Source organism: Trichogramma pretiosum, unplaced genomic scaffold (assembly GCF_000599845.2).
Source record: "Trichogramma pretiosum strain Unisexual culture from Peru unplaced genomic scaffold, Tpre_2.0 scaffold41, whole genome shotgun sequence".
Taxonomy (NCBI): Eukaryota; Metazoa; Arthropoda; class Insecta; order Hymenoptera; family Trichogrammatidae; genus Trichogramma; species Trichogramma pretiosum.
Genome location: NW_019640824.1, coordinates 1,350,530 through 1,377,690, shown reverse-complemented (window position 1 = coordinate 1,377,690; position 27,161 = coordinate 1,350,530). Strand labels below are relative to the sequence as shown.

General features: G+C 44.9%; 2 protein-coding genes across 5 annotated transcripts in view; one reads left to right on the top strand and one right to left on the bottom strand.

Annotated features, from left to right (window-relative positions):
• Positions 1–23,644, top strand: part of LOC106656711 (uncharacterized protein T28D9.3-like) — a 28,401-nt gene extending 4,757 nt beyond the window's left edge. For 3 of the 4 annotated variants that reach the window (XM_014377818.1, XM_014377820.1, XM_014377819.1), the window contains exons 2-7: positions 6,981–7,088; positions 18,832–19,153; positions 20,782–20,936; positions 21,004–21,266; positions 21,832–21,952; positions 22,282–23,644. In XM_014377818.1, the coding sequence (XP_014233304.1) occupies positions 6,981–7,088; positions 18,832–19,153; positions 20,782–20,936; positions 21,004–21,266; positions 21,832–21,952; positions 22,282–22,767 (1,455 nt within the window). In that variant the 3' untranslated portion in view covers positions 22,768–23,644. The remainder of the gene's footprint in view (positions 1–6,980; positions 7,089–18,831; positions 19,154–20,781; positions 20,937–21,003; positions 21,267–21,831; positions 21,953–22,281) is intronic. The other variant, XM_014377821.1, reaches the window with a different exon arrangement.
• A 1,179-nt stretch (positions 23,645–24,823) lies between these two features.
• Positions 24,824–26,995, bottom strand: LOC106656624 (ankyrin-3-like). The gene is made up of 3 exons (XM_014377688.1): positions 25,304–26,995; positions 25,052–25,210; positions 24,824–24,856 (listed from the first exon to the last, which is right to left on the bottom strand). Exons 1-3 carry the CDS (start codon positions 26,993–26,995, stop codon positions 24,824–24,826), a joined length of 1,884 nt encoding a protein of 627 aa, XP_014233174.1.
• Positions 26,996–27,161: the final 166 nt, after the last annotated feature.

Here is a 27,161-nt window from a genome sequence, read left to right as displayed (position 1 = left end):
CGTAAAATAACAATTATTACACTGCGCGAGTACCTATCCTTTTTTTTTTTTCGCTGTTCACACGTCGCGCGCAAGGTGCAATTTCCTATAGTACGTTATATACGGTATACCGCTCGAAAAAAAAGGAAAGAAAATTGACATTCGAGCGCGTGGGTGGGTGTCTCGGGCGAGCGAGCGATGCGTGACAAAAGCATGTGTTATTATGCAGTTATGTCGTGTACGACATTTTTTGTTAACACGCAATTTCTGCTGCGTCGCGCGTCGTGTGCATACACAGACACATACGAGCATATATATATACGTGTGTGCGGCTGCTTGTATTTGTATTTTGAACACAATGTGATTTATATTTATGCAGCGAACGCGAGAGAGCTGCGTCGGCATGAATTAATCAAGCCCTCCTTACAGGCAAAACAGATACACAATACATTTATGCGCGGATAGAGCAATGGCCCCTCTTGGGAGCTTTCGTAATTGTAATGCGCGCGCGCGTCTTTAATAGAAAAAGCTCCCATTGTAATCGTGTTCGAGCGCGACAATGCGGGTACGAGGGATTTAAGTTGTATTAATTGTTGTCGTCGCTCGTCGAACAATCGATCAACGAAAAATTTCCAGCCTGCCTCCGGCCGGGCGCACAGCACGAGACATTGCACAAGTGTGCAAACGTATGGTACCGAAAAATTTGCTACTGTTATTGTTTTATTTTATTTTTAACGATCCCGGGAACACCTGCTTGATCGTGACTCAATTGGCAATCGTCACTTTTCTTTATACGTATCGATGCGAGATCGGGACGCGTTTCGTACGCACGCATCGCTTAGATATTTAGACGAGCCGTGAATCATGTATTCATATATCTGTGAAAATATTACAAACTCACGCGTAAATATTCATCGCGCATGTATGTATGCGAGCGAAATTCCGTCGCTATCGTCAATAATTCATTATATTACACTCTTCCTCTCGCTCGCGAAGTCATTAATTTACGACGATATTTATTAATTGTTTGCGATTGTGATTCATTGCCCCTCGCGGCGCGCCGCCGCTGCTGCTGCTGCTGCTGTGGCTTTAAAGCAGCGTCGAAAAAGCTCGCTCGCGAAATCAACCTCGTCGTTTGTACATATAGACTTACGTTTACAATTAGCCCTGACTATGACGTACGTAATACCTATTTGCGCCTACTCGAATGTACTCGTGCACAGACGAGTTAAAAAAAATCGATTGCTCTTAACTCGGGGCTTAATTCGTTTGAGTTTTTGCGTCGAAAGAGAGAGAGAGAGAGAGAGAGAGAGCAGGTCTGCACGTGCGCCACGTGCCTTCTCTGCTCACATTCGTTCCTCTAATCCCTTCATCTGACTCCCGTGTTTTTCTATATACATATCTTGTTTATTTATATTATTATGTACATTTCGCTCGGCCACTGCGTATGTGTGTACGTATACACACATAATTATCGAAACGCCCGTGTAATCTGTCCGCCTCTGTCTTACAAGCACATATATATATAGGAAGCGATAACCTCTTCGTACATTATAATGTGCCCCCGTTGATGCTCGTGCGTGAATTAACGAATATTATAATGCCGCAAGACTGTGTTTGTGTGAGTGAGTGAACACGCGCACACACAGCACGGTATGCAATCGTCGATGGAACCGTATAGCTGCCGCTAATCAAACGCTTGAAATCGGTTTTTTCTTTATAACTCAATTTTTTTTTGCACGCGCGCACAGCTTATCGCCGGCAGATAGCTCGATCCACGCATGGGATTGTACGAAAGCGACAAGTTGTCATCGCTGACGTAACGTCTGCAAAAATCGTATAGGTGCAGAGGCAAGATTGAAAATAGCACTTACGTACTAGTTTTGTTTTGTTTTTTTCGACGTGAATTTTATCTACTCGAGTTGAGTACAGTGAGCTCGTAAAAAAAAAAACGAGTGAGCGAGCCTGATAAGCGCAAGGGTATAGAAATTAAATCAGTAATAGACAAGGGTCCTTTTTTAAATGAATTTATCGCTATTTTTTCGAGCACATTACTTTTCAATTGAATTTGTTAATTTACTCAGATCTTAATTATTTGTCAAATTTTGTTGAAATTTTACCTCTAACAGTTCTTCTTTACATAGCTACTTTAATTTCCAATATGATTTATTTTGATTTTTAGCTTTTTCGTTCCATCAACAGATGGAGTATTACAAACTCGCAAGTGGCAAAACATTTTCTAACGAGCATATATTTTGGATGACTTTATGTGATATATCATTGTAAATTTTCGCGGCTACTTCAAATTCTTCGTAATTTTTCAATTCTAAAAGAAAACACATGACGTTTATCGATGCGACTTCAGCAAACGCACATGAAAGCCAAGATAACGAAGAAGATTGGCCTTTTTGAAAAAAAAAAATTGCCTATGCACTATAATGGCCAGTCGCTCGGGATGACGCGCCGTCATCGTCGTGCCTGCCCGTGGCCTCTTCTTCTTCTTCTTCTATATCGTACATTATAACGCCGGGCCGATGATTCACTCTTACTATACGCTCAATTTCGCGCGTTATATTACGCATGCACATGGACATCTCTGCTGCTTCTTACGATGTATATACGGTGCGCGTATATAGTCTCCCATCGTCGAGCGAAAATCCTCGTCTCGTTTATGAATTTGTTTGTGGCCTGCGTGCAGTGACGTAGTTTCGGACGTCGATCGGCTCGCATATTATATACATTGTTCCACATTGTACTATTTGTATACGCACGCATGGACGAATATCCTATACACGCGTTTCAAATAGTTCATGCGTACATACAAAAACAGCGCGACACATGATTGATTGGCCGTGATCGATTGTTACGATCGACGTATACAGTAATACCGACAATTACCATTTCGAGATCTCGCGGCTAGACGTCGTATGTGTATGCATAAACCTACATCGCTTATTTAATATCGATTAATCGTCGACACGCACGAATTTCGTGTCAAGGCGAGGTAGTTGCGGTTGGTAGTAAAATTCTCAACTCTTTTTCGCGGGTATGTAGTACCTATCCCATTTCATAAAGGCACGCATATATACATCGGTTCAAGCTCGCGACTCCGTTCTTGACCTCGAGGCTCTCTCTCTCGATTGCGCGCGCGTGAAAAAGAGCCTCGCGACCGGATATCACATTTATTACCGTAAAAAATATCACGCGCCGATCTCTCTGAATCATATATATGAAATTTGAATATCGGGTCAGCTCGAATTTTCTATACAAATCGACCGTATCGAGATATATACAATATATATAAATGCCATTAAGTCGAAAAATCGTCGTCCAGCCACCCACGCACGCACACGCGTCCAAGTGTATATAGCAGCAGCAGCAGCAGCAGCCGAACGCGAGGGAGAGCAAAACAAAAAGACCTCGATGGCGAATTTTATCATCGATCGATAGCCGAGCTCCGAGTCGCCGATGTAGTTAACATTCACTAACGGAGCTGTTATATAGTCTTGCGCAACGGTAGCAGCAGCAGCAGCAGCAACAGCAACAGGCAGCACAGACACACGGGCGTACGTGGAATATTTTCGCTGCAGCTACATCATTTCACGCGCGCGCGCACCTTTTTTTTCTCCTCCCGGCGGCGCACATTGCACATTGTACATTACGTATACATTATTATATCGGTATGATATTATAAAATCGATCGATTCGCCGCGGTCGAAAGCTCGACGGATGAATCACCTCCTGCGCCTGTGTGTGCAGTCGTAGTAATAGCGTAAATCATACGTACGATTAATGTTATACGGTCGAAAGAAAGAAAAAAATCTGCACGCAGCGTGTGGCGGTGAAAGCGCACAGTACGATAGGACACTTATATGCAAATGAGCTTGGCGCGAGCGTGCAGCGGTGTGCGTGTACACGTGTTTCGAGTGTCGCGCAAAAATTTGACGTTTTAATATCGTCTTTTGACTGCTGCTGCTTTGTATACAAGGCAGCTGTTATTGTTTATGTATCGGCGAGCGAGAGCTGCCTCTTAATTTATACGCCAATTTGATCAATGCGCATTTTATGCGTAAGCATAATAGAAAAGACACGAGATATCGCCGAGAGCCGCGCGCGCAAATGTGTACGTTCACCCGTATTATTATGTGCTTCGATATGCGCGCTCCCCGCAGCTGATAAGAAGTGTGGAAGCGAGCGAGAAAATGCATATACAGTGCTGCTGCGGATTTTAATACAACGTACACTCGGTACGCGTATTTGTACGCAGAGAAATTGATTCAGGATCGCGGCAGCAATTGCGCGCGTAATCGAAAGAGAGAGAGAGAGAGAAAAAAAAGAAACGAGATTAATTCAAGGAAGGAAAAAAAATGATTGGCCGCGGTACGGAGAGAAGAAAGGACGCTGCTGCTGCTGCCACTTCTAATCTATTATGTTCTCCTCGACGTCGAGACGTTGCGCGCTGCGCGCACACAAATACGCGATAATTAGACGTTTTATGCCTCGCTCTATGTAAAAGGTCGACGGCTGCTGCGGCCGACCGACCACGACGACGAGAGACGTCAATATGTATACGGCTTGTGTGTGTGTATATATTGTGAAAAATCAAGCACGCGGCAGCTGTACGAGTTATGTCAGACCTCGAGAGCGAAGCGTACACTGGATGGCAATTTTTACTTCCTCGAATATACGTATACACGTACGAAACGTACCTCTTTTCTTTCTTTTTTTCGCTATTGAGAGCGAGAAGGAGAGATAGGATCTGTACGGCGCGGATCTTTTTACATTTTGTCCTCTGCGTAAACGACGATATTGTGCGCGTATTTGCGGCTAACGGCCGCACACACACGCTCATTATTATTTATTATTAAATATACGACACGACGCGCGGACGAGACGTCGTGACAATTGTGACGAATTGGCCGTGGGACCGATTCGTATATACCATTAGCTCCTAAATCCATCATATTCTCGTGCGGGCGCTTATGGCTCTTCTTCATACAACAGTGCGCGGCTGCGGCCGGAATATCAATTTAAAGGTTTCTCTCTCGTGAATATATATATTTCTTTGCTCGTTTGTGTGCAACCCCAAGGCCTCCTCGAAACGACGACGACGACGACGAATGTAACCGCTGTTTTCTCGGAGATGCGAGATTACGCGCGTATTTATCCCGCGCAAAGTTAGAGAGAGCGAGAGAGAGAGAGAAATACCAGTTTTTTTTTCATAATTACGGAACAACAAAGCGCTACTGCGGGAGTAGTACATGCAGATGCGTCTTTTCTCTCGCATCCGCGATCGACGTGCGATCGAGCTTCGACTACGTAGCGACTTTTAGCGAACGAGTTAATAATAGCCGCGCAAATGGAAAATCTCGACGAGCTGCACTCTCGACAAGGTAGCGAGAAGATGTGAAAAAAAAACAAGTCGCGAATGATACAGCTCGGCGCGCGCGATTATTGCAGCGTCGAGAGAAGACAATCTTTTGTTTGTGTACAGCTTCGCGCGGCACGTGAGATTATATACTTTATCATGTACGCAGTTCGGCATTTGGTTGATTGCGAATTCGAGAAATATAAAAAGTTTCCGCGATTCGTCCCCCCAGCTTCGACTTGTTGCATCGAACCACGTCTCCTATGTCCAGTCGCGCGTGTAATTAGCTAATGGCCTAATCGGATCTGCATTTAATAAAAATATATGAAATATGAGCTAGCTATGCTGCTCGGCGCATCGACACACATTCAAGAGAGGGAGGCCATCAGACACGTCCAGCTTATAATAATTCGTCCGCGCGCACGAAAATTGCTGCTGCCTGCGACTTGCCACTTGTTGCGCAATCGGCATGCAGCACCGCTGCACAGAAGAAAAGAGCGAAAAATGTCGTTGCGCCTCTCTTTCTCCTATGTATACACACACACGTTCGACGTTGTGTACGTATACAATTACGAAACGCAGCGACGACGACGACGACGACGACGATTCATCAAGCGCACAAAACAGCAGCAAAGCCAAACATCGTACGTACGCGAGGCTGATAGTAATTCGGACAGGTCTTTTTTATTTTTTGTTATACACGTCGCTCGCTCGCGAGTAATGCGCAGCTCTCGCCTTAACATTATTCTTTTCGTGTATTCTATGTAGCGAGATTCGCGGGGCTTAGTGCAGCCGAGGAGTTTGCGAAAGGTTTATTGCACACACACACACGTGTATACGCGTACAAGTATATATGTAACGAGTGGAGTACATTAAAAAGAATATCTTCAATTTGAGCAACAGACGCTATCTTTCGTCATCTTTTGTCGACTTTTCTGGCAGCCGGGCGCCCCTTCCAACTGCATATTTCGTATCTACGATATTCCACTCGAGATGTTGTTGCATTCGTGTATAAATTACTTGAGTTCATAATAGAGCGGGTGCCCCTCCGCCTCCGGGCGACGTATACCGAGTACTCTTACAAGCACACACATTTGTTGCTGCTGCAACATCGTTTCACGTGCACGTACATGGCCGACAATTATTATTGCTTTTACGAGAGGAGTTTAACGCATCTCGCACGAGCGCGCGTCAATCATTTCGTTATATATGCATATATACTGCGCGAGTATAAAGTATACGAGAGGATCGCTAAAAGCTCGTGGCAGAAAATCGACTTTGTCACGTATTAATAACTATAATGCGCCGCGCGTTTATTGTAGGCGATTATTTAGAGCTCGTCGAAACTTAAATATTATCTCTCGTCTCGTACAATATATAAGCATATATGGGTGTAAGACGATCGTCGACGCCACGAGAGCTCGCATAATATTATTGGCTTGTAAAACACATTCCATCAAAATATATATCTCCAATGTGTATTATATATGCTGCATAAAAATATTTTTCATTTTTTATTATTATTATTCGGCGCGCGATGTAAAAGACGACGAGAAATAAAATAAAACAAGCGCATCAACATTAAAATGTACATTTATATAAAGTAACTCATTTCTTTTTTTCGTATTCGCAGCATACCCTATCGGGAGCGCAGATAACGACGTCGGCCGTATCTTACGAAGTCGGCGGTGGCATAAGAAATCCAGCCTGCCAAGATGACGACTCGTACACGACCAATACCGTGAGTATAACATATTTGAATCCAAATACACACACATTCGCGCAAAATTCGGTACACCTCGCCGCGTGCATAATGTAATCGCGTATACTACTACTACTTGGCGTTCGCGATTTAAAAGGACGAAGCGAAGGCGAATTTCGCACGCATAAACGCCTCGCGCGAATGCGTATACCGTCGTAATGATGTATAAATTGAAAGGCTTTCAAAGGAGAGTCGCTCGCTCTCTTACGTTGCCGCCGCCGCCGCCGCGCGATGGATTGCTTTATTGCAAATTGCATCGTGCAGGTGTATTTACGCGCGAATATATTGCCAGCTGTAAATTGAATGCCATTATTTTAAGCATTTTTCTCGCATGGGAATGAAAAAATAAAGAGGAAAGAGGCAAGAAGAACAGACATACCTCGACCAATAAGGCAATAAAGTAGCCTCTATCGCACGCGTTTCTCGTTGCGGAGCTCTGCACACAAACATCAGAGAGAAAGAGAGACGTGCAGCGGCGAGTTTGCGAATACGTAATCCTTAAAAAACGCAGCGTGTGTCTGTTTGTATCGCGCTTTAAATTCAATTCGACGAATCGCCTCGTGGCCGTGTCACTGGATACGTCCTTTAATACGAAAGATACGCGACGATCGCTCGCGTCTGACCGCGTGCGCGAATTTGCAATATCGTGTATATGCCCGACAGTGATAACGCAGCTGCTCGGCTTCGTTTTGCTGCCCCGCCAATGACACGTGTCCTGAGATTTTCGGTTTTTCGCGGCCTGTGGGCCAGTAATTTACTATATTTCGGGCTTTACCCCCGTTAGCTTAGTATCCGTAAGCTCCAGAAGTGAGCGACTTTAGGATTTTTTCCCTATTTGTATTGTCAAGATTTACTTTCATCAAAGGTGTCACTTTTGATTATGAACTTTTTAATTTCGTCAACAGATGGAGCGCTGTAAACTCGAAAGTGGCAAAAAAATTTCCGATCGTTATATATTATACCTAATCATTATGTGCACCAGTAACAAGCATAATTTCTATATATTCAAAAAAAATTTTGATTATCATCGTCAGATATCCACTGGTATATAAGTTAGAGTTAGAATTAGAGTTTAGAGTTTATTCTTAAGTAGCCAAGGACAGAAATCCTTCATGGTTCATACAGCTACTAAGGTACAGCAAGTTAGGCGCTGTACGCGTCAGCAGCCAATAGCACAATACAACAGCATACATTGAATATAATAAAAAAAGTATAAGTATTGTCAAGTAAAATGTAGGAGCTTTTTACACGTTAGTTTTTATATTGTGATTACACTGCTTTATTACCAGACATATATGATATCTATATGATGTTTTAACTTCAGCTTTTTTCGAGAGCTACCCATGCATCAGAGAGAGCTTGCAAACAATTTCTTGAGCGAGGCAGAACATGCGGCTGTTAATTTTTGCCTCAATTCAGTCGCAAGTCGTTCATTTTTTGAAAGCTCGAGCTGCGTGTAACGCGTTCACTTCTCTAGCAAGCGAGCAGTTAATTAAAAGCGCGCGCGCAAATCAGTACGCGAATTAAAGACATTTCGTTTATTGGGTGCAGCAGGACAATTTAATTTCATAAGCAATCATAAAATCATACCGACGAAATAATTCGGTCACGAATCGATCTCTCACGTCAATCAATTCGGAATCTCGGTCGCGAGTCGATTCTATTCATTGTTTTTTTCCCCCCTTTCAATTTTGAATAATTTTTTTCTCCTTCATCGCCATCCCGCGAAGTCATATCGCGATTTCGAAATCGTATCGTTGGCCGAGGTCGCGCCTGAAGTGCTTACATACGCATAATACGCGCAATAAACCAAGGATCTCTTTGTATATTTACTTACTCTATGTATGTAGTACGCGTCTTTTGTATACTCGAAGCAATTGGAAAAACAATATGTGCCGCGCACGAATGTCGCAGCGTGTCGCACCACGTCTAGTGCGGATATATTAATTTATTTGAAATGTCAAATTACGCTGGCGCCAAGAAAATTTCTCTCTCTCTTCGTCTCTCTTCTTCGAACGCTTACTGTACGCAACGGATTGCACGATGCGTATTACATATTATCACGTCGTGTACGCATTGTATCGGGCATACTCGGGCGCGTTAAAAAAAAAAAGGAGAAAACGATACGTCCTTTTGTTTACTTTTTCCATTTCCGACTAGCAAACGAAGGGGGGAGAGGGTAGAATTACTTTACACATCGGATATATTAGTGTAATACTCTATTCTTAAATCGAGTTTAACGAGGCGCGTCGAAATATCCGTATACAAAAAGGAAGAGCGAGAAAAAGTGTATGTGATTCTGGATGCTGCGGGGCACGTATAGTATACCTCTACGTAACGATCTGTAAAAAGGGTTTCTTCTCTCGCCTCGGTGGAATTTCTTTTCTCTCTCTTCGCTAACTCCTCCGCAATTTAATCGCTTCCTGCTTTTAATTTTCCTTCCATAATGTATACGCACGCGACTTGAATACTCTTTTCTCTCTTCTCCTTTTTTTTCCTCCTTCCTCGCGCGCGCGGATGTCGCTCGGCTGATTTATGGCGTCAGCTTTCGGGCCCGAGCTATTTTCGTCAAACTCTTATGTGCTCGTTGACACCTATATAGATAAATATTACAAAGTATCGACGTATAGATGGGCCTATTGGCGTAATATTATAATCTCGTATTTATACGAGACGGCACGAATACATTATAAATCAGTCAACTCTCGAGCTGCGATCGACAATCAAGTATATCATATCGTTCGGGAGAAGCCGTTCGATTTAAGACCCGCACGATGCACGAGCAGCTTTGATTCGTGCATCAGCGCTGCGACGCTCGCTCAAGGAGTCCGGAATTAATCAGAGCCGGTAGTGGGTGGGATTTTTTTTTTTTTTGGGCGCGAAATAATATTTTTCCACGGCGCGCGCAAAACAGTTGTACACGCGCGCCTTCGTTTCGTTTCGTGGGTGTGCTCATATTTTTCAAAGCAAAAATAATATTGAAATCATCGTTCGTCTCGTTGTACCACCCATAACAGAGTGAGTCACAATTTCATCGCGACGATCGCACGACGAGCTTCGACGATCCGATAAAAGCTCGCGTAATAAGTGCGTGTATCGCACTCGGATCGGCTTGAAAAATTGCCGACTGTCTGAGTCGTATTATATAGTAGTACGTCGCGTGTGAATCACTCGGTGCGCGCGCGGGAGCCGTTCGCGCACTCGACTCGTCGAGAGTCTGCGCCGCGCAGGTGTCAATCCCTTTTTATTATAATATACGCGTACTTGTTGATTATAATACAAGGCGAGCTCGCGAATCGCTTGGGTTTTCACATGCCACTCAACGTTCGAGTTGTGTCTCGCTGTTGTGTCGTATATGTGTGTAATCGCTATCGGCCGTAATAGCGCGAGAGAGAAAGAGAAAAAAGAGAGGATAAGTGCGCGTCGCGACGCCCGACGCGCTTACAACTGCGCTGTGAAAAACAATTGGCTCTGCGCGCGTTACGCTCTGTACAAGTGTCATATATAATACGAGTGTGTGTGTACGTATATTGTAATGCTTGCCCGTGTGCTGCACTGACAGGAAGAAATTACACGATGGTAGGGACACGCGTATTCCCGCGTAAATATATAAAATAATGTACTTTGCAGCGGCGTGAAAAATGCGAGAATCTCGATTGACATTTTTCTCTCTCTCTCTCCATCTCTCTATCTCTGTCAGATCTGTCTATACACGAGCTCGTGAGAATCACTCGTGCGAAATTCCACTCCAAAGTGCCCGTCGAGCATTTTTATTTTTAATTATTGTTTCTCTCGAACTATATGTATATGCTCGCGAGGGTCATCATCGTTAAACTCGAACGAATAGACTTTGTATATTGGTAAAAATAGATGCTAACCGAGAGATAAGAGCGAAAATCACCATACGCGCGCGCACACGGGAATAATAAAAATGTTACGCGTCCGATGCGCGTCAATTCCGATCGATCGATCGATTTTCGTCAGAACCTGCCGCTGCCGCCGCCTCGTCGTTGTTGTTGCTGTTGTGCGTCTGTCATTCGAGCCCGCACGAGACATCTTCTATATACTATATAACTCTCGGCGCGAGCTTTCGGGGCTACTACGCAATAATAATAACGATGATAATAACGAAAGGCTATAAAAGAGAAGCCTTGGCCGTACATACCGATATACTGTGACCTTATGCGTGCGTTGTAGCATTATGCGTGCGTGAATGTATATATATGACGATCAACTCGCTCTGTTCCGGTCCCCTTTTGCAGAGCTCCGATTATAAAAATGAGGGTTTCGATCGAGTCGCTCCTCTCTCTCTCTCGTTGATTCTTTTCATCCTCATCATCGTCGTCGTGCACACGCATGTGCGAATAATAAAATGTATATTTGTGCGCGTCGAGATGTCAGGGTCCGACTACTAAGCGGGGGGAGAGTGATTTTTAGCCCATATTATTTTCTTTTTTTCTTTCGAGCCCACACGTACATAAAGTTACAATATTTACTCTGGCCGCGAGCTCGTAAAATTTGCTCTACCCCCATTGTTTTCCGCTCGGGCGTTTAGTTTACAAAGTACGCACTTAGAGCTTGCTTTAATACACACACAAACACACTTATAGATGGAGGCTACACAGCCATAGAGAGTCATAAAGTTTATGTAAGTGTGTTTCCCTGGACTCTATAGCAGCAGCATAGCTGCACGTGCGTGCATGTGCCACCTGGTCGGAGTGCACATATCGTATGACCAATCGCAGCAGCCGCTCGCTTGGCCATTCGTCGGATGACGTCGCCTCGCGTATATAGCTTTTATATATTCGTCGCTAAACTCTCGGTGAGAGAGAGAACGAGTTTTCGAAAGGATAGCATTCATTTATTACAAGCGCAGTGGCATTTTTGCGAGATCTCTCGGACTCGGACTCGCGAGCCTTATCCAAACTCTCATTACACGCACTCGACGCGCTGACAGTGCGCAATGCAGCGAGTACGAGCGTTACTTTACGTAATACTCGGAATAGTCCAGCTTTTAAAGCGATACATACATCATCCCGTGCCCTCATGCCACTCTATACTTACGCGCGCGCGCATGTGTGTGTGCAGTATCGCAGCAAAGGGGACGAGAGGAGGGTATATAATTTCAATTTTTTTCCTCATCTCTGCCTCTTTTTTTTTCCTTTTCGATTCTCGGTATCGGAGTCGCGGAGAAAAATTTGAGAAAACGAAAAAGGAGAGCAACGAAAGCTCGCTCTTATATACACGGTCGCAGCGATAATGTGCACTCGTGGTCGCGAGGAAGAGCTGCTGCGATATGTGTGTGCATCGCAATGCGTGTATACGCATAGAGCAATTACTCACTTGAACGTGCGTCGCGCCGCAGTTAATTTTTACTCTCCTCTCTTAAGCCTCGAAGCAGAGATACATCGGGGTCCGTGCGCGTTTATTTTTATTTTTGTCGACAGTCGTCCACGTGCGTACCGTTTACGGTGCGTCTATAAAAGCGTGCGAAACGACGACGCACGCGGCAATCTCTTCTTCGTTCGCGAGTCGCTAATGATACGAGCATACGGAATTTCAATTTCCGTTTATAATTATACTTGCCCATAGTATTGCCATGCCTGTAATCAATCGCGCGTAATCGGGATTTAAAAAACTCGTACTCAAAACATCGCGCGGTACGGTTAAAATCCGTACTTTCGTACAATCCGTACTTGTCGAAAAATCCCATGATCTTCAGAACGTCGTCTTGGTTCAGTGCGTAGCCTCTTGTCTCGATCAGTTCGACGATAGCCAGCAAGACAGTCACAGCAATCAGTTTAGTTAGAGAACAAACCCTGTCATGATCGTCGTAATCGGAATCATCGTCATAGGAATCCTCGTCGTCGAGACTATCGAATAATCCAGGATTGATGACCCTATACCTGTTGGAGTCGCTCGGGGTCGGAAAAACGAAGCCGGACACGTCGGCACCACAATCCAGTAGACTGCTGACGGCGAGCGGCCAGCAACGCGTCAAGGCCCATTCCAGCGCTGTTCGGCCTTTGTCGTCCCGGGCGTCGATCCCCACCATCCGCTGCCTTCCGCCGTTTGTACCGAGAAATAGCTCCATCACGAAGCCGTCTACGTCTCTGCTGGCAGTGATCAGCAGAGGTGTCAGTCCTTTCGCATTGGCCAAACACGGACCGGCGCCTTGTCTCAGCACCGTTTGGATCATCTCCGCATCTCCACACAAAATAGCCAAGTGCAACGGTGTGTTGCCCTCGTAGTCCCGGGCATCGATCTGCACCGTATTCCCGATCTCGTCGTTGACTTTCAAGAACAGCTGCAACAAGCAATTTTTCTAGTCGCTCTGGCAAATGATGTGCAGAGGAGTCAGTCCTTTCGCATTGGCTAAATTCTGATGGACGCCTCTTATCAGCAGCTCTGGGACAGTATCTTCATCAATGCACCACTTCAGAGCCAAAAGCAACGGTGTGTCAAGAAGAAGAAATTGAAAGCTACCAGCGTAATCGGAAGTGCCTCGCGCGGCAATAACAATAGTATACAGGAAAGCCACAGAAACATTCGAAATCAAGAAAAGTTAAAATTTCAGAGAGAAAATTCCACCTAGGAAAAGGACTCTGAAGTTTCAACTCTAGTGCTTTTATATAGTTAAATAAATTTCAGATAATCATTAGAAGTGAAACTTGAGAGTCCTTTTCCTCAATTTAATTTTCTTTCTGAAATTTTTACTTTTCTTGATTGTGAATGTTTACTTTTCAATTTAATTTTTTCTGCTTCACAATTTTTCATTTGTATCTGGATTATCACTTGATTATTATACTTGGCGTTCGAATGTGATTACTATAAGTAGATAAGCAATGGAAAATCTCGAGGAATTTTTGTTCCTCGCGACTCTTATCTATATCTCCTTCAGGTCCTAAACAAGAATAAAATATAATTTAAAAACAGCAAATTAATTATTGTATTGGGAAAAATGACTTACTAGTATCTTTGCCCAGCATTAATGGTCGGTATCATTTCCTCGAACTCTTATCCAAAATTTAATCATTCTGAATCTCAATGATTCAGCTTTCAATGGTTCGGTCATCGCAGCCCTAATACGATTATATACTTGGCAAAATTTTTATGCGTTGCAACTGTTCAGAATTCACGTCAAAATTGTTCGTACGTGTTATGCATCAACTGATGATTATCTAAATTTGGATCGAAAGAAATCTCAAATGCGACTAAGGAGGCTTGAAAACGCCTTGATAAAAAAAAACCAAATTTTCGTTAACGTTTTTTCGCTCACGTGCGACACCATCGCTCTGCAAAATTACTTTCCGCGTTTACCGAACTGCATATGTACAGCTATAAATACAACAAAAAGTGCCGATGAATAATCGATGTTTATATACGGACCCGCGTCACGTCCATAATATATAGGCGCTGTAACTTGTCATAAGGCGAATATATGTATATATCGTTATCGCTCATTGGTGCTAATGCACCATTTCCTTTTGGCCGCGCACTCGCTCGCCTTGATTCGCCACATCCTACGACCCATATATGTAGACGCGCGCATTTGTGCCTCGTCCTCAACGCGCTCGCGTCTTCACCTATAAAACGTTTCTTTTTTTTTTCCTCGTTTATTTTTTTCATTATTGTATTTTCGTGCTGGCAAATAAACGCGCCCGTGTGTGTGTGTGTGTGTGCGAGACGTTGCGCACACGGGTGCGCGGGGGAACAAAAGAAATCGAGCGTCGACGACGATGATTGACATTGAAAAGCCCATTATATATGTCGAGGTCGATTTTGCGTTTTTGGCGCGCGTATAGAAAAACTTTTTTAAGAAGCTCGAGTATGTATAACGCGATGGTAGTACGAAGCTTTGCTCCTTGCGTATAACGTGTAGAATTTGCGGATCGTGGTAGTACAGTACTCGAGTTCCTCGTTAATTAACGCATTTTAAGCGCTGTCGCTGCTACGAAAAATGAAGCATCAAGAAAAAGGGTCCCAGCTGCAGCGACGGCGCACTACTGGTATATAAAAACCGAGGGGGAAGAAGATTGAGAAAATAAAATAACGAGAGCGCGCGAGTGCACACACACACACACAGACGCAAACGTATGGTGCACATTTCCTCGGGCTCGACTTTATATAAAACTCAGGATGTGTGCAGAGAGCTCCGAGCTCCGCTCGTGCTCGGGCCAGGGAAAAAGGCGAATAAAATCCTCTTCTCGTTAAGATCAGCCTCGTCTTCTCTCTGTTTCTCTTCCTCTGCGGCGGCGCTGTATATATACGGAGTCCTGTACAGTACGTATAATGTGTGCACAGAGACGACCCTGAAAAACTATTTTACAGACGTACGCGAATTTTTAGCCCCTCCCTCCCTCCTCCTTCCTTCCCTCGGTATAGAAGAAGGTTTATAACAGAGCTGCTCAAGGTTGTGCTCGCGAGTACATAAACTCGCAACGAGAGATAGAGCGAGCGAGGAAGAAGGTGAATTATACGCATAATGAATGCGCGCGCGAGCTCGACTGTCCGATAGCATCTCAGACTGCTGCTGCTGCTGCTGCTTAATGCATGAAAAATGAAAAACGTAAATGGCAATCCGAGTGTATAAGTGCGCGCTCGTATATTATAATACACATACATGCCAATTTACGGGCCGAGGCGTTTTGCGAAACGATTCACTCGAGTGTATACCTTTTGTCTCTTCTTACTGCTGATCGCGGCTCGGAAGGACACATTGTAGTATCGACGGAATAGCCGAATGGATCCTAGCTATTTCGAGGCCCGCTGAATTTCGCACACTCGTAATATATTTATTGTGCTACGTGTGTGTACTACTGAAATTCCGCAGCGCATGGATAAAGTCAACTCGCGTCTGATCCGCAACAATGCGAATCCATTAATCTCGTTCGGCAACGATTAATCTTGGTGGCGTTGAAAAAAATAAATATATATAAGCCGATCGATTGGAAAAAGAAGAAAGAAAATGCAGCAATGCCAACGCCTCGACGACGACGAATCTATGATGATCGATCGTTCGTAACGTCGTTCGCGCTTACACCTACCTGTTAAAAAAAAATAAAGTCGCGCCATCGTAATGTAGTTGTATGTACTGTACAGTGTCGGGGTCAACATTTATACACGGTATACATTATAAGTGTATGTGTGTTTGTGGATACAATAATTATATGTGTGTGACGTATAGAGAAGAGGAGGAGGAGGAGGGAACGAGGCAGCGGCAGCGGCAGCTTAGCCGCAAGCGCGAGCGCGAGAGTGGGTGAAGGGATACTATACTTATATAGAGCAGCGGCGCAAGGCAGGGTTGACCGAAGTTTCTTGGCTGGTACGAGCAGTAGTGTGGTTGTGTGCGTGCGCGAGCTCGCATCGAGTAGTAGCTTAGTACTTGCCCCTGATCACTCCTTCCCCCCTTCTTCCAAGACGCCCACGCGCCTCTAACCGTTTATAACGTTATGTGGGATAAGGAGCTTTCGGAGCGCATCTCGAAGTGATATTTAAAGCCACTAATATGTAGGTAAATTTTCGTCTATCATATATCTTTCTCTCTCATCATTCTTCAAACGCAATTACGTATTTCATTTTCGTACTTACGAATGATCGACTTTTAATTTCTTTCCCCCTACCCAATCGCGCCCCGTCGATTAAGGCGCGCGCGCGCGTGCCGTCGAGGCTCTCTTATTATAATGTACTTGGAAGTGTGTACAGCTGCCTGTGTGCAGCGCGACGCAATCGTATATCGTCGAGCGCCTGGTGAAATATTAAAGGGATCCCTCTGTGACACGGGCTATTTAAACTTTTTTATAAATATAAATATACGAGCACGCGAGGATGTGGAAAGCGTTGGGTTGAAGCTGCTTCGTCGCAGTCGTCGTTCGGCAGCGAGCGAGCGAGCGACAAAGCCAAGGCTCGCGATCGATCGTTATGTGCGCTTGTGTCAGTGTCGATCTGTTGGTGAACGTACGTAGTTATTTTTTTCCTCGTTGCTGTTGTTGTTGTTGTTGTTCTTGTTTCTGTAATTGATGGTACACGATTGGATCGATCGATTACGATGATGAAATTTCCCATTCCCAGTGTATTTCGTTGTTTCCAAGTAAAATCTCCACAGTGAAGTGCGATATACGCGAAGCAGTGCAACGAACTCGCCGATGCGATTCGTCTCAATTACGATCAACGAAATAGCCCTCTTAGAGACTGTATAAAACCAGCCTCTCTGATTTAGTAGAGCACAATAGACGCTGCGCATGCATATATATTTCCCGGGAAACGAGTATAGAGAATTACGCCTCGGTCCATCGCTAATGGAATATATCCACGCGCACTGCTATACTCTATAGCACTGGACAATGTAACGATAAATCACACGCGCGAGTTCGTCGATGCACTCGAGTGCAGTAAGACGCGGCCGCAGCTCGCGGCCAATAATCGTTCGCGCGCGTACGTACACTTGTCGACGCTCCGTTCGGTCGATTGTCTCTCTCTCTCTCTCTCTGTACATGGCGATTCACGCATGATCGATGAAAAGAAAAGTCGAGTCACACCTGCGCGCACCTGCCCTCCTCGTCTTGGCGCTCTATCGGCTCCCACGATAATTTGCCCGGAAACGGGAAAGCTAGATTTTACTGTACAACACGATTACGATTACAACGAGGCACAAAGAAAAGAAACGAAAAATCTTGTCTCGTCATTTTCAGCGACGACGATCGCGGCAATTCGATTCCGGTCGATCGGTTGCAATCGGTGTTTCGGATTCAAAGATATAATAAGTAATCATATAATGATGATGATGAAGGTGTCACTTAATATAGATCGCGTCGTCGAGTGTGTATACCGTAATTATAATTCGCCTCGGCGCCTGTATATTAATACGTTTATGCTAAGCACGCGGGCCTTTCGTGGAAGCATCAAAAGCTTTGTGCTAGCGTACAGATATACGCGAAGCATATATACGTGTTGTACATAAGCGCCAAAGTATCGGTATAACGATCGCATCGCGCTACATATAGTGTTTATAATACCTCGAGTGGAAATATAGCTATTATATTTCATTCCTCGTAATATTCGACGTGTTCGCGGGGCCGTTGACTTTACACATTACAACAAAAAAAAAAAAGAGTTCGAAGGAGTTTCTCCGCGCTTATTCATCGGGTTATGATGTATTAAGCGGTAATAAAATAATAATATCGATCATCGATTATCGACGCGCGAAATCCCTCTGCTCTCGCGCGCACGCTCGTCTTACGTATAAACCCTGCCTTATAATATATACATTTGCATGCGCCAGAGCAAATCCCGACCAGAGCCAGTCCGCGTCCTGAATTAGTCCGGCGCGCGTTTCGACCTAGTTGTTGTTAATCCACGCGCCCGACCGACCGACCGACTCACGGCCTGTTGTCAGTGTCTCACTCTCTTCTGCGCCACTACTACACACACACACACTTACAACACGGGCAATACTGCTCGATCGGTCGCATTGCCGTACATATATATCGCCAGTCTAACATTGCCAGTCGAACGCGACGCGTCAAACTGGCAAACTCCAACTTTTATTTTTGCGCTTCGTCCATGTTATACGCGACTCGTCTTTTCGTTGCACGCAACGACAAAAAATAAAATATCCTCGACGACCAACGACGCAACAAAGACGAAATAAAATTAAAAAAAAAGAAGCTTTCGAGTGTAACCGATTGTATCATGCGTGCGTATGTGTTTGTGGTTTAAGCAGACGCCGACAAAGCTCGACGATCATCATCATCATCATCATCATCAACGGATCAGGCAAGAGGCTGCTGCAGTGCTGCACGAAGCCGGTGGCGGCGGCGGCGGTGGTGGTGGTGGTGCGGGACGATTATCAGCCTCTGTCGCTGGCAATAATAACGTGAAGAAACTGGACGAGCAGCAGCAGCAGCAGCAGCAGCAAACTACTGCTACGACGGTGCCCTGCAAGATCCATGAGAAAGGACGCGACGAGATCAAAGAGATCATGACGGTGTGCAGGAGCCGATTCCCATGGAGGTTCTCCGCCAACTTTGTCATCGCTATTTTAGGTAATTGCATGTGTCATTCTTTTATTTCTCGTCGCTTTTTGTCATTTGCTAAAAAAACAACAGGTGTCCTTATCTCGTTAATGCTTCTCGTATATACGAGTTCGTACAAGAAAAATAACCGGAGTTATTGCTCTCTTTCCGCGTGATCGATCGTATGTGTAAGCGGCCACCCGCGCAAATGTCAAGGCCGCCTGCGTGCACCGAAACGTATATTTTCGTTCTCTCCAAGTTCCTCCTGATGCATTTTTAACGAAAACAAAACCGGAAAAAAAATGAGTGAAAAATCACGTTTTCGCGCCACGCGCTCGCTCGCTCTCAGCGGTGCATCTCAATACACATTACTATATTATATTAATAATACGAGTTTCGTGCGAGCGAAGGAAATAAGGAGACGCGCAAATCGGCGCGCATACAAACGACGTTGTAAACACGTTGTATCGACTCTACATGTCGCTCGTATTATTGCGAATTTATCGCGACTCGATGAGCACGGTTGTATGCTTACATTTCGTATTTTATAATGTACGTAGAAAAAAATTCAAAATAACGCGTGTGCCTATCAATCGACTCTCTCTCTCTCCCTATCTCGCCTCGTGAATGTATAATGTGCGTACACGCACGTGCCGCTAATGTCTCCTACACGTAATTAAGATACATAATAAGTACAAGTGTATAATACGCTGGTACTTTTGCGAAACTCTCCCGCGGGACTGCACGTAAACTAGTTTCGCGCGTAAATATGTATACGCGTGTGTGTATTTGAAATCGAGCCTGAATCTCGATCGTCGTCTACGCGAGACTGCGAGGCTGCAGCGCGAGAAAAGATTAAATAATAATAATTGCACGTTATAATACTCTCGGTATAATACGACGACGACGACGCGTGCAAAGGAGCAACGCGCCTTATATTTATGTTATGTAAAAAAAAAAAAAAAAAGGCCGTGGCTACCGCACGCGCGGTAAAGTGCAACATGTATACGCGTACACTCGTGTGCCGCGCTGCTCTGCGGTGCAGTGGTGAAAACTAGTTCTCATTATGGTGTAATCGCGATAATAATATACGCGCGTATATTTATACATGTGTGTATGTGTGTGTGTAATGCCGCATATATATATACACGCATCGACACGCTTTAATCAATTTGAACTTTTATGTAATAGACGCGCTCTGTGGCACTCGGTCGCGATTCCACTCCCCCTACATACGTACATAAATACGCGGCGGATCGGTGCAATTGCAACTCCGCGCGGTGCACTTTCGCAGCTTTGACTTTTATTATTATTAGCGCGATTCGTAATTGCGCCTCTTTCGATTTCGTTCGCGCGGCGTCCCTCGATTTTTACTTTTTCTCTCGCGTCCGCGTGCGCTGCAGCAGCATATATAAACGTTATAATGTAGGCTCCGATAAATATATAAAGCGGCTTAATAAATCGCCCGCCTATATGTATACGTACGGCTTTATAATGTCGTTATTAATCACCGCGGCGATAAGGTAAAAGCCTCGTTTAATCCTCGTTAAAAAGCCCAAGCAAACCAGATAGAGTTGCTCAATGCTCGACAATGCAATTAACCAAAAGTAACGACGTTATATCGTGGAATTTATTTTTTTTATTTTTTTGTATTGCAGTATCGATACTCATGCTGCTGGGCGAGCTCGGCTACATACCCAATCAGCAGGTGGGCTTCTGGTGCAACGATCCCAAGATACAGTTCGCCTTTACCGGCGACTCGGTGTCGACGGTCGCCCTCATCCTCGTCACCATCGTCGTGCCGGCCGTCGTGGTAAGTTCTTTATTCCCCTCTCTCGATTTCCCTTCGGTTGAAAACTAATAATGATTCGTGATCGCAGATCTACGCGACCGAGTGGAGCTGCTACTCGCCGGAGAGCTACAAGAGCCTCGACTGCTCTCTGTCGACCTCGTCGTCGAGCAGCAACTCGCAGCAGTCGCCGTCGTCGCGCGGCCGTCAGTTCTGGCAGTGGTACGGCTACTACACCCTCGGCTGGTGGTATCTGCTCTTCGTCGTGGAGATCGTCAAGGTCGTGGTGGGCGAGCCGAGGCCGCACTTCATCGACAGTTGCCGGCCTCAAGGCATCGATAACTGCACCAACGAGTGAGTATGCAATATATGCTCATCGATTAAATCGTGATTCATAGCCGAGCGGTAGTTTTTCTGTATAATGGGCGACTTTACTCGAGTACGATTTCCTTTTTCTTTTGTTTATCTTTTATGGGATATCTAATGCCGTTATTATCCGCAATTACGCCGGCTTTTACGAATTCAATGATATTTTTTGTGCGCGCGGGGCCACACACGCGTGCCTGCCCGCGACTGCAGGAATTTCGCCGTTTCCAGGGCGTTTTAATCGCGATTTTATACCGATCTCTCTCGAGTCTCGTGGTGTCTCGGCGCGCGAGCGCAACGAGCTATAGACCCGCGGCTAATAACATTAATTTCACGTCGAAATTGCCGCGCAGTAACAGCAGCAGCAGCAGCAGCAGCTCGTATAAACACACACACACGTGCCTATGTGCGTGTGTGCAATTTCCATAACTATGTAACGAGATCGAGCTGCAGCTGCTGTTACTGCGCGAATAGGACATTATCCTGCTGTGTGGTATATGCAGCGAGGCGTATAATAGTAAATTATAATGCATGGCCTATGTGTGTTTCACAGGTACAGGAGATTGTACACGTGCACCAACACGGAATTATCCTGGTTCTACGTCAACGATTCGGACAAGTCATTTCCCTCGGGCCACTCGGCGCTGGCCATATTCCAGGCGACTTTTTTGATCGTAAGTTTTGAATTTTCACATTGTGAATCCGAAGCTGACGGCACATTGTGCGTGAGAGAAAGAGAGAGAGAGAGAGAGAGAGAGAGAGGATAAACAAAAGCGGAGAAATTGTCGGAACCACGCAGGTAAAGCCTGAGCGAAATATGTTTCGTGTGGTTTTGAGAACTCTCTCAATTTCTCCTGTCGTCCGCTCGCTTCGACCGCACATTATCCCACCCGCATCCCTAAAGCAATAAAAAAAACACACACACACACAAAGCACCAGCATCCTAAAATTTCACCCGCAGCGCCTCTCGAGTTATATCTAATAATTTGTCTCCGTTTCGCAGTGGTACCTGCAGGCTCGGATACCCGAGCGCCTCGTGCTGATCCTGGTGAAGCCATGGCTCCAGTGCCTGGCGCTGCTCTGGGGCCTCGGCTGCTCGATGTCGCGCATCACCGACAATCGGCATCACTGGTGGGACGTGCTCGCCGGCGCCTGCCTCGGCCTCGGCTTCGCCGTCTTCGTCGTCAGGATATGCTGTCGCTCGTTTCGATCCAGCTCCGGGGCCGGTGGCGCTGCTGGTGATGGTCACGGCGACGAGTCGGCCCAGCAGCAGCTGCACTCGGCCATCCTGCTGGAGAACGGCACGAGGAACCATCATCATCATCATCATCGGGCCATGCTGACGAGCGGCTCGAACGGCTACGGCTCGCAGGCGGGCAGCGGCCCCAAGCGCCACCAGAGCGTGAAGAAGCTGCTGAGCGACAGCAGCGTCGAGACCACGGCCGAGAGCCGCGAAATGGGCGACGTCGCGTCCACTTGGACCGCCTGAATGAAGCGGGGGAGGAAAAATTGCCGCCGGCTCGTTTCGAGATGATGAGGATGTGTGCCTCGTGAATAGGCTCGCGTGAACGCGAGGATACTTATGTGTACAAAGACGGATACGCTCGCTCGTAATGACCGCGTCGAGCTGTTTTCGCCGCATTATTACAAAACGAGCGAATCTTCGTCGACGCTCTGATATCGCGCTCGACGCATCAACAACTGTATTATGTGCTTTTGCTAGGATTATTATCTTGTAAATTTTATACGCAATTATCGTGTAAGGAGCTCGGAGGCGCGCGCGCTGCAACTTGTAAATATCGATCGGAAGATCGCCGCTACCGCCTCGCGCGCCTGTAAATAGGCTATCGTGTGTATATCTGCGACTCTGCGTCGTTCCACTCTTTTATCATTAGCATTATTATAATTTATTATTATATTTTTCGTACTTTTGAAAAAAGTGCCCCTATATCGTTTTTAGGCTTCGTGTTTGCACTTCGCGCGAGATCGTACGAGAACGGAGCTTTTATCGTCGAGCGCGAGTAGAGAGACCGAATTTGAGAGAAGCCACACGGTAATGTGGCTTTTTTTTCTTTCCGGGCGATTAACCGAGGTCGTGAAAAAAAATACAATGGTGATAAGACGTTTATATACGTAAATGTACAGTAATTAAACGAAAAAGTATTCGGTGTAAAGCGAAATGTATTATATAACGGGCTGCCCCTAGCTGTTCGAGTGCGTATGCGTGTAAAGTCAATTTTCGAACTGGCAAGTGTATATTGTGATGTGTAATGCCTGAATTGTAATAATTTTGGGATTGTGTATATACTCGAGAGATTTCGACGAATTTTTTCCGCGAAATCACAAATTGTATAGTGAAAAAAAAATGCGAAAGAATCATTCCGCGAAGAAAACAATGAGTGATCGTTGGTTGCTCGATGATCTATTTGTACAGATATGTCGAGCGATCCTGAAGCATATTTTATTTTTATGAGTATTCTTAATCATAGCCAAGAGATAATAATACGATTACATTTTAGAAAAGAAGAAAATAGTGCTTAATCATTATAAATTTATATTTGAGTATATATCTATTATTCAAGCATTAACTGTTTTGTGACTTTGTTTGGAATAATAGTCATGGTCGAAAATTTCATTACTATGATCGAAGATAAAAATATTATTTTTATATCAATGTCGAGTGATTTTATATGAAATATTTCAGCCGTTTCCATTGTCCAATTAACTCACGATCGTTAATGTACTACAGAACAAAAATTTTATTGGCATTCAATGAAATCGAATGAAAAATTAAATATTTTATTAAATAAACGCTTCCAGATTTATTTACTATCAACCTCTTGTATACAAAAAGGTGTTTCAAATTAGTAACGTCAAGCGGAGTTTGAGATACTTGGAATAGGAAATAGATACCGGCAACTTCGCTATTATAATTTGTTCATAAAGATATGTAAATCTGAACCAAAATAAATTATTATTGAAACGATTATCAATAATAATAATAATAATAATAATAATAATAATTAATAACTTTCCGCGAGGCATCCACAAAACTACGTCAAAATACCTGTTTAACTCTTCTGTTAACCAACAGTTCAAAGGCGTCAAAATCGTATAAGTGACAAAATATTGAAAACGTGAAAAAATCATATGGGGTACACGTACCTCAGATGTCATATAAAAAATGTCGTGAAAGGAAAACCTTAGGTGAGCTAACTCAGTTGAAAAAAATTTTCATGGATATCCGCGTTGATTATCACACAGATTCCACGTGGATCATATGTAGATTCCTCGAGGATCGGGCATTGCGATACCACGTGGATCAAATAAATTGTCTACTTAGGTAAGTCTCGTGTATTGACAAAATATCTATGTAGATTTTCCATCAACCCACGAGGCTTTTCGCTACAATTCTCGTAGACTTTCAAACCTGCGCGTTGATTTTTAAACAATCAATTTATCGACAAGGATTAGCGGATACTTCGAGTGGGCTCGCGAAACAAGTCCAAAACCTTTTTTTCTCTTAATTATTATTTTATTATCTTTCACTTGATCCCCTTCTTCCTCACAATAGGTACCTATAAATATTGAATATTTAGTTCGTTGCGTTTATCAACAAAAAAGTCGATACCCATTCTTTAAAATTCTTTATTTAAATAATATGGATATTATACAACATTGAATATCATTGGATATTCAAAAATACTTTAAATATGCTTATAAGTCAAGCTAAATTTAGCTTGTAGCGTACACTTGTTATTCTATTTCTTTACTGTCCTTGCGATTTTGGCTTTTTTGGGATTTTGAATTACTACACCTTTTTCACTGTCTTTTATATTTTCGGCTGCCAAACAAATCTTATATAAATCTTCATTGTTCAATTTTTCCAAGATCTTTTCAGACAACTCGATCGGGAGCCGTTTGTGTATAAGCTGCAAAAAAAAATCCAGCGAATAATTTCGGAAAAATCCTCTCGACATTTTTTCGATTAGATGCAAAGCACAGCGCTCTTTGTAATTTCGGGCGAGCTTAGCTATTTTTCTGTCCTGAGACAACTCGAAGTAGTCCGCGTACGTGATGAGTTTTGCCTCCTCTTCGGGTCGCAGCTGGACCAGATCGAGGAGCGACAGCTGGTCCTGTTTCACCTTTATCGTACTTGCTTTGCCGCTGAACTTCTCCTGATCGCACCAAGCTTTTTTAGCATCGGACGGCTTCTCGAACCATCTGAACTTGGCGAACATTTTCATGATCGATAAGGCGCCGCTTTGGTCCAGCTTGTATCCACTCTTCTCGAGGCGCTCGGCGATGGCCAACACGCCGGATGCTATTATGAGACGATAACTGTGGTAAACTATATCATCTATGTTGTGAATGGATTTTTGATCGTCGAAATAGCTGGCTGGAGGAAAAACTAAGTTGGTCAAAACAGCGCCACGATTCAAGAGTAGATCGACGGTATTCGGTAAAATTTTCGCCACGGCCAATTGCAGCGGTGTCCGACCCAAATCGTCCCGAGCATTGACCTGCACCGACTGACCATTGGCATCGATAGTTTTGAAAAATATCTGTGCCAACCCGGATTCCTGCGTTTGGTTGCAAATTACGTGCAGAGGTGTGAATCGCTTCGAATCGATGACAGTCGGGTCGGCTCCGTTTTCGAGCAGAAACACGGCCATCTTCTCGTAGGACATTCTAAAGGCCAAGTGTAGCGGTGTCCGGCCCCCCTCGTCCTGCGCGTCGATTTTCAACGGACGATACTTTTTCTGGCTCAACTCGAAAAACGCCTTCAGCAAGCCAACATCTCGGCATTTCTCGCTCACGACGTGCAGAGGCGTCGATCCCTCTTCATTGGCCATATTTGGATTCGCGCCCTTCTGCAGAAGAAACTTGACGATCGCCAAGCGGGCGCCTTCCATGTTCAGGGCGTCGTGCAGCGGCGTATTGCCCAAACGATCCTGGGCATTGATTCGCACCGGCGGATATCCTTGGCCCCTGGCCTCGAAAAACAGCTTCAGCGACGCCGGATCGCAGCTCTTTCCCCGGCACGCGACGTGCAGAGGCGTCGCACCGTTTTCCAAGGCGTAATTCGGATCGGCGCCTCTCCTCAGCAGCAGATCGAGCGTCGGCCTTTGTTTCTTCTTCTGCAGAGCCAGGTGCAGCGGCGACTGACCGGTTTCCGGCCAGATGCAATTGGGATCCTGGCCGTGATCGAGAAATCTCTCGACCGCGTCGCGATAGCACAGATAGCAGGCGACGTGAAAGTGCGACAATCCGGACTCGTCGACGATGTTCGCGTCGAATCTGTTGTTGTAAATGGCGAAGAGCTCGGCTATCCTGGTATCGTCGAGCAAGCGCGAACCGCATCTGAATGCGTGATGCAGCGGTGTGGTGCGCTGCAGCAGTGGCACGCCGGGGCCGTCTTCGTCGAGTTTCGGCTGGTCCTTGTAGCCGCTGCGAGCCACGTAACCGATGAATCGTTTTCCTCGATCGATCCCTCCCCCCGTTATCTGCTCTATCATATTTATCGAATCCGTGACGAGACGGTCGATTTGTTCGGAGCTCAAGATATGTCGGAAATTCGGAATTTCGTCCTCGCATACATCCAGTGAATCATTAATTCGTCCGATGAATTCAATACGCTCGTGATCGATCTCCCAATTCATTCCTTCATCCCGATAGTCCTTCAAATAGGGAATTATGTGTTTTCCTAAAACCATTCTGTCAACGATCTTCGTATTGAATCGATCTTTTAAAGTCCTTTGGCGCACTCGCACACACTTATAATTCGAGATTTTCTTTTTTCTTTCACGAAAATCGCTTGCCGCAATCGATGAAATTTGCCTACAGCCGTTGATCGCGCGCTGGAGTAGTAACGTTAACTGA